General features: G+C 39.3%; 1 protein-coding gene across 2 annotated transcripts in view; it reads left to right on the forward strand.

The window, feature by feature from the left end:
- LOC118329934 (protein inscuteable homolog) overlaps positions 1-7,493 on the forward strand; it is a 49,603-nt gene extending 42,110 nt beyond the window's left edge. For both annotated transcript variants that reach the window (XM_035664286.1, XM_035664287.1), the window contains exons 8-12: positions 3,425-3,596; positions 3,821-3,999; positions 4,336-4,402; positions 5,527-5,682; positions 6,517-7,493. In XM_035664286.1, the coding sequence (XP_035520179.1) occupies positions 3,425-3,596; positions 3,821-3,999; positions 4,336-4,402; positions 5,527-5,682; positions 6,517-6,635 (693 nt within the window). In that variant the 3' untranslated portion in view covers positions 6,636-7,493. The remainder of the gene's footprint in view (positions 1-3,424; positions 3,597-3,820; positions 4,000-4,335; positions 4,403-5,526; positions 5,683-6,516) is intronic.
- The last annotated feature ends 1,133 nt before the right edge of the window (positions 7,494-8,626 follow it).

The following is an 8,626-nucleotide window of genomic DNA, read 5'->3' on the forward strand; positions in this document are numbered from 1 at the left end:
GAGAGAGAGAGAGAGTTGACATTAATCTCAAGTAAGTACAGTACTCCCAGTAAAATACCAGTTCAGACAGATTATGTTTACACTGATCAGCTGAGGTTGTAGCTCAGACAGAGGGCTGTTCCTCTTCCCAGCAGCACAGTATAGTCTGTCTACTGTTGTACACGTTCAGCCATGCTCTCACTTCCCATGTTATGACTGGGAGGCTAGTTTATTTTCACAGGTGAATATGAGCCAACAATGGCAGCAGGAGGAGGCTTGGCTGGACAGAAACAAAGTGTGTGCTCATGGAATTGAAGGATCAATGGTTTAATGAAGGTTTAGCAGGGAAGAAAAGCATTTGTTTGTTTATTCATTGTGATAGGCTGTCCTTAAAAATAATTAAATGATTGAAAATAAGTATATATTGGTTTTGATTACCATTTCATGACATTATCTTGTGCCAGTGCTGCTGGTGCTAGATTATAAAAGCTAAAGCGTCGTTTTGTAACCACCCTGTTAATTCCTGTCAGGAGGAGGATCTCCTTTGGCCATTATGGTCATTCATGGTTACAGAAGAGGATACACATGTTGCAGGTGATTTTACCCTCTTCTACTGGCAAACTCAGTTGGAAAATGCAGTGTAGAAACTGGCATCTTAGCAACATCAGTGTTTTTGTTTGCGTCTCACCTCTGTAGCTGTATTGTTACTTTTTTGGGAAACTTTTGACTACAGAAGTTGAGTTCTCCAGCTTTCTATTTATTACTTGATTAAATTTTCATGAATGAGTTCACCAAGTTCAGTTACATCGGGGGGCAGGGGAACTGCCATTAATCTGCGCTGTATAATTTTAGAAGAAGAGATTGAGAAAATAAGCATCATACGGTGCATAGGTCAAGTTTTTCTTCTAATGGCAGAATAATACAGTGCATACACAAACGATGAGTCATGATTTGTGGTGAGATCATTATTTGGAACCTCCTGACCGCTGAGCTGACAGGTCAAATATTTAGACATACATGACTTCTCACTGTGTGTGCGTGCTTAAAGGAAATAAGGTGAGACAGGGAGAGAGGAAGCTAATGATACATCCTTCTTTGTTTGTCCTTGTTTGTTCTCTATCGAGAATTCAACCAAAATAAACAACAGACGCACCTGTGTCAAGCAAGCGTTTACCGAAAGACAAATATAACCTGATTCCAGCGAATAATGATGCCACAGCGGTGTCTGTGTTCACATATAGAGCAGCTGGGACAGCATGAATCATCCAAGTGTGAAAACTCTTTAACAGGAACCAAAGTCCGCCCCAGATTAGCAGCCTCATCCCGGGGGAGAGGCTGTCAGGCAAGTCTACGCTACCATCCGCTCACCAGCAATCGCTCAGGCTTGAGAAACACAACTGTCACTGTTGAAGGATGATCGAGAAAAGGGGCCGGTATGCACCTGCACTGCTTATTGGTGGATGTTCTATACTTCTTAACTTTATCCCTACTGGAATATTATGTAATCATACAATGGTGCATTTAAAGAGTATTGATTATGAACAAAGCTGCTCAAGATGTACTAAGAAAAAGAAGTACGAAGGACTGATATTGTGTCAGACTGAACATTGAAAGCCTGTAAAATGTAATTAAAGGATATAATTTCCTTGAAGTGCAACACGCACTGACCTTGTCGCATCCATTGACTTGCCACACACCAGCCGTGTCATACAAGTAGTCCAGATACAGTAGGCTGGATGTGGCAATTTGAGAGGTGAATGTGATAAAAAAAAAAAACACTGCTTGTCTGGAGCATAACATATTGACACTACGTTCCAATCATTCCAAGGTGCCATATTTTAAGAACAACTGAATTTATGAGATGAAAAATAAATTCATTTGGTATGTAGGTTTAGGATTCTAAAATTTTTTTGCTGAAACAGAAATCACAGTTCAGTGTATTTCCTATGGCCACAAGCTGAAATACTTTCAACAGGATGGTATCAAGTTAAAACTTCCAATGGCATCGTAAACTTAGTTGTTACTCTTAAAAATGCAGAAAAGTTATTGAGCGTTGGTCCTGACAATAAACTGAATGAGATACATCCGGTGTACGGTAAATGAGGAGTTGGGGAATATCCTATTTTAGGGAGGAGGAGGAGGTGTGGGTAGGGACGGGGGAAACAGAGGGGGGACAGTAGATGAACGGGGGTGTGGAGAGTGGATTGTTCCACGTCAGTGGGTCGCGCTGGCACAGTGCTGCTGACGTCCATGGAGACAAAAATAGGGTATTGCCCTGTGAAGCTCAGTGCACTGATGCTCGTCAGCAGATAAGACTGACAGGTGTGGCTGGCTGACAGTTTGCCTCACTCTGGATGCTTGTCTTTAAACTTTTGTTTTCAGGAGCTGATGTTGGCTGATCATCAAAAACATTAATTTGCTTTTGACCAGTAAATAATGATTGTGATGAAAAAATTACTGTAATACAGAGCATAACATATCTGATTTCTGATGTATCAGATAATGGATTTTTCACCAGAACCTCCACCCTAGAAACCATGATCCTGCAGTTTAGGACTATGAATTTTAATTGATAGTAAGGATTATTTCCAGAGTGTCTGATGACTTTCAACTCATATGCAAGACTTGATTACGACTGCCAGCAGACACAGAGTAACAATCAGCAGCTGGAGTAAAGTTTGTCTGAACTGTGCAATACTGCCCTCAAGTGGATGAAAATCTGTTCTACATCTTTATTATTTCCTGAAGCCTCTATACTCTAATACCAAATCAACACACGAACACAAACACATTCGAACACGAAGATGTGATAAATATGACCTCATCCCCATGAGCAAACTTCCCTTTAAACAGAAGAGAATTTGCTGCTCTTCTAGAAGTCTGAGCTCATCTACAAACCTGATGATGCACACTGGATTGATGCCAGTCACATATACAAGAGTTTCTCAGCGGCACATTCACCCTGGGGGTGGCAATTAAATCAGAGTGGTGTGTTTTAATTGTGATCACTTTCGTACCGAGCTGCAAGTTCCAGCCAAGTTGACTCCGTGGACACTAAACTGTCTGGATGGCCAGTGATGTTGCCGATGTTTTGTCAACCCTGCCGTGCTAAGATGAAATGTGAAGTGAGAGTTTAGTTCAGCAGTCAGGCCTGGAGACAGATCCTAGTGAAAGTGATTTATAACTATACTATTGGGTATTTAAAAAATAAAGAGAGAAAAGATGCAGTCCAGGTAACATCAGGTATCTGTGGATCCTTAAAAAGTCTTAATAGGCCTTAAAAAGCTAATTTTTCCAATCCTGGGATACTGGCAGAAAATAAACTACTTTATCTTCTGGGAGTAGGACAGTCCCATCTAGTTGTTGATAGTAGTATGGCTGTCCATATACCATTACATTATAATACATGTTTATATTGTGTAAACTGTATGTTGTCTTATTGTAGGTGGATGGCATCCTGTGTCTGGCAGACATCTTGACTGATGAAAGCAGCGTGGAAGCAGCCAGGGCAGAGGCAGCGGCGGTTGTAGCTCAGATCACCTCACCTCATCACACATCCACACAGCACCTCGCCAGCTTCCTGGAGAGCATGCACGACATCGTCACCGCGCTCATCAGTGAGTGGACGTGAAACTGATAACATAACCCTGACCATTGACTTAGTAGGCCTATCCAAGGCTTGTTTGGAGACACAAGATGTGTTAATGTTAACTACAAAAAATACAGAACAAACAAGAAATCATCTGACTGCCAAAAGACAACATCCTCAAACTGGAACAAATTCATGGTTTCAAATCCTGTGTTGTTGTGTTACTCAGTGAGTGATGTTTTGTTCTCTCAGAGTTGTGTGAGAGTGCCTCATGTGGTGAAGTATTCCTCCTGGCATCTGCAGCCTTGGCCAATATCACCTTTTTTGACAGCATGGCCTGTGAGATTCTCCTGCAGCTAAACGCCATCCAGATCCTGCTGCAGGCCTGCAGAGACCGCCAGAGAGTCGACACACCCTACTCCAAAGACCAGGTACATGTTTCAGTGTTTTTTCTCACAAAAAACTAAATAGAAAAAGTACCAAAATTATAACATTAAAAACCTATAGGGAGGATGATTGTGAATGACTCTGGCTTAGAGGAGCCCTTCAGCAGTTTGATGAGCTGTTCTGTAGCAAAACAGCAGATACTGTGATCATACCAGACAGCTCTTACAGTAGCTGGGAATGTATTAAATTGAAGTGTATTAGTGAAGTGGTATGGTATAGAAAACAGTGTGCATTTTCAAGAGATACCTTCTGGACAAACTATGTTTAGAAAAGTAAATGTGCCAAACTATTCATCATGTTTTTTTTTCTTTTAATCTCAGGTGGTGACTATCTTGGCAAACCTGTCAGTTTTAGAGCAGTGTGCTTCTGAAGTCCTGCAAGAACAAGGTAAACCATTTTTCAATTATAATTTGTTCTTGAATGTTACACAGCATTGTTATTTTTTATCAGCAAAACTGCTGTTGGATGAAGGACATGCACCAACAATACCCAAAAGTTGATGTACAAGCAAGAACAAGTTCTTTATTAATCCTCAAGATGGCAGCATCAGATAATATCTGTGAAGGGACCTGGCAGGACTTAATGACAACAGCCACAGATCATATGCAGATACTTTCAGACACCTGTAATGTATTTTAATGTTCTTTTCATTACTTCATTTTCACTATTTAAATTTTCGGCTATGAGTCCACTCTGTGCAACACATATTCCATTGTTTCTATGCTTTAATTCATGGATTGATGAATATGTTTTCAGTATGTGTATTGGTCCCTCAGTGTTTCCAGATAAATTGTGTGGCTTGCTCTTGCCTCCTATAGTGAGTATTTACAAAATTTGATCATAGAATAGCCAAAAATATTTATACTTCTAGAATACGCATGTGTGCATATGTGTCGCCAAGTGCTTGCTCATGGTGGTACTGTTGGGTCTCTGTAAATTTTAGAAGGAGTTCGCTGCTCTAATTTGAAAGTGTTTTTTATAAAAGTGTCCTGAATTACTTCTGTTATGGAATTGGCCGCTAATACAAATTTAAATTGAAATTGAATTGAATTGAATTGTTTCAGAGTCAGCTTGTCAAAGTCTTTGTACCTGCAATCGTCCTGAAGCAGTGAGCCTCAGCACTTGTGAATATTAGAGTAAATCTAAAAAATTATATGTAATTACCTAAAAGCCTGAGTGAGGATGCTGTTTTAATCTAATCTTTTTCTTTCTTCTTCTTCTTATAAATCATTTTTGACAGTGACGTGTGTAATAATGTCTGGCTCCTGAGCACTTTGTTTTGTCAGAATCTTGTGTAACTTTATGTTTGTAAAATTTTAAAATCATCTGCTTCTGGTGTCAGGTTCCTATCTAACTTATTGCTTGTCTGTTTTATGTAGATGTGTTTCTTTAGTCTAGTTTCTTTCTGACTGTGTTGCTTGTTGTACTTCTGTACATTTCTATCCTTCCTGACATCTTTGTTTCCTTGATTTCTTGCTTGACTAATGTGCACTGTAAATTGTGTCTTTTAGGAATAGAGCGACTGCTGCTTCTGCTAGGAGAAAAGCCGTCCTCCTCCAGTCCATCAGAGGGCGCCGCCTGTGAGCGTGTTCAGCAGAAAGCTGCTGTCACACTGGCCCGTCTAAGCAGAGACTCTGATGTGGCTCAAACAGCCATCCAGCTAAAAGGTAGTGCAGAATTTCAGTTTTGTTACAACACTGTTACACTGTTTATTCTTCATTAAATAGTGTTGTTAACTAATGCAGAAAAAAGTTGAGAAAAAAAACAAAGAAAGTGCAAAAAGACACGTTTTTTTAATAAGCAAAGGGAACATTAGTGGTTTATAAACATAATAATAAGCATTGGGAAAGTTGCTTTTGAACTGCAATGGGTTACAGATAAATGTAAAAAAATTAATGTAACTGCTTTAAGTTAGTAGTTAGTACTTTGATGAAGTAATGTAACGTATTACATTTCAGTATGTTTTGATTACTTTTCTAATACATGTTTTAAACTGGGCAATAAAGCATTTAAAATATAAATTTAAACCAGACAGTGTAAATCTCACAACCGTACTCAACACTGAGTGTCTAGAGCAATGCTCATTGATTTGATTGGCAGATGCTGCAGATTCAAACAAAGGAACCATTGATTTGAGTGCATACTGGCCAATTAATAGAGCCTGTCTATCTGTAGAGACAGCACCTTGTAAGCCAGCCTACCCTTGAATTCAAATCAATGAATATTATATTCTACATATATGCTTTTTTACCAAAAAAACAATATTGTAATCATCATTTTCTTAGTAATTGTATCGGATTACAGTCACATTTATTTTGCAATTATTATTTGAACCTAAATGTAACTTCTTTATTAAACTGACTTTATTTTAGGAATATTTTCAGCATTACAAAAAGTAATGTTTTCCTGTACACAATTGCTCTTCTGTGCGCCACTGTTTATAGATGATATCAGTGTCTAAGAATGGGCTTGTAACTGACTTTTACCTCTCCTGTCTTTAGCTGTTCCTCGTCTTATTGAACTGTGTCGCTCCCCTACTGAGAGAAATAACAGTGACTCAGTGCTGGTCGCTTGCCTGGTAGGTATAAAGTGTGTGTTTCTTGTGTGTGCAGCCTCATAAATGTAAATAACTCCATGTCCTGAATACAAATATATCATTCAAACATTCAAACTGCTTATTGCACTATTACCTGCACTCGCTTTATAGTACAAACTGAGGGCACTATACTATAGGGCTCCACGTGTAACATCAGTGCACCAAATGACTGTCCAATTTAATTACATCCACAGGGCAATATCTGAAAATCATCACAACTAACCAGTATCTTTAAACCATGTTGAGATAGCTGACACATCATCTCAAACATTGTATGTTTAAATATGTACATATCATGAATAATCTCCCTGCTTGTACTTTATCATTCTCTAATTCTGATCATAATTATCAAGACTAGATCTTAGGGCCGATGAGGGGATTTGAAGCGCATAATGGTCAGGGGCTTAATTGGGCTGCCTCGCTGCGCCCAGAAATGCCCTCTTCACTGTAACCACATTTGTCAGTCTATTCAAATTAATGTGATTCCATTTTATCCTTTTAGCCAAGGGTTAAGTAGAGCATTTGTGGGTGTTGAATTTTTACCTTCAAAGGAGGCTGAGCTTTCACAGATCATTTGTAATTTTAAATGTAAATGTTGGAGGCTCTCCTGGCTGAATTAGTTTGAGACGTCACACACAGCACTGATGCTCTCCTGAAATCACATGAGATGTTGAACGAAAAATCACAGTGTGTTATTAAAACACACTGCTTGCTTGGTAGGGTTGAATTTATTACAGTATTACTACAGTTTGCTGTTGTTTACTGTAAACCTGCAGGCACAGAAAGTTTTTTTTATTTAACTACATTAAATATGCACAGTTGAAATTCTGCCTCCCCACTTGAAATTATTTTAATCTATGTGTTTGAATATAGGAGTACAGCGTGATATGGGTCTTTGCACATGCATACTGATGTGTGTGTGTGTGTGTGTTGGTGTGTGTGTGTGTGTGTGTGTGTGTGTGTGTGTGTGTGTGTGATGTGTGTAGTGTCTACAGGCTGCCCTTGAGGAGGCTGGACAGGTGTCCCAGACCCAAGCATTGAGTCCAGCCCGACCACGCAGCATGCTGATCACAACCACGGCTAGTCGACTTCTTTCCTGCTGTGTTCCAACATGGAGGAGAGCTTTGTAATGATGGCTGCTCACCCGAACATCTGATTAGATGGAGCGCTGAATTCATCAGTAGCAACATCATGTGGCATGTACTGTTTTCATGACACCTAAAGGATAATGAGCTGTTTCAATCTAGAATAGTCATCTATAGGGGCTTTGGTTTGTTCCCTCGCTGTTTCAATGAGAAGATATTTTTGTTCAAATTTCATTCTGGACATCAAGTGTTTGGGCCGTTGTGTCAGTTTGAATGTGATGCACAGAATACGTCAAAATGTACTAAGATGCATTAAATGCAATAATGTGTTAAGTGTTTTGGAAAAAAAGTAATCAGTTCATGTTTATTAACTGGGAATGTTTCATATCCATTATTATATCAGTTATTATAATTTTTTTGGTATGAGTAGGTGGGCTACTTTTTGAAAATGAAAGTATAACTGTTTTGAAAAGCACTTTACATGCTACCACAATTTATGTATGATCTTGTCTGAAGATATTGTATCGCAAGACAGTTGGTATCTGAGAAACTTTCAAACAAGGGTACAGTAAAATAACCAAAGATCATTTGAACCATTTAGCATTGCAAGTACCAGATGTCTGGTTAAGGTAGTGTGTAAAATGTAGGAGGATCTAATTGGCAGAAATGCAATATAAATTTGCAGGTATTGTTTTCATTAGTGTATAAATTTTCTTTTGTTTTTTTGTTAGCAGTAGTCTTTTTATCTACAGACACGGCTGTCCCCTTCCGTGGCGGCCCCATGTGGAGACGCGAACCATTGTTTCTACAGTTGCCCCAGAATGGACAACCAAACACCCTGGGGCCTTTCTAGATAAGGCTGTTTTTCGCAGCCGACCGGATGGCGGGAGTTCTCCTTTGCAGCTTGGAAAAACGGGGTTGACGGCAAAG

The sequence above is a fragment of the Morone saxatilis genome, unplaced genomic scaffold (assembly GCF_004916995.1).
Source record: "Morone saxatilis isolate NCDOM2014 unplaced genomic scaffold, NCSU_SB_2.0 Contig2, whole genome shotgun sequence".
Classification (NCBI taxonomy): Eukaryota; Metazoa; Chordata; class Actinopteri; family Moronidae; genus Morone; species Morone saxatilis.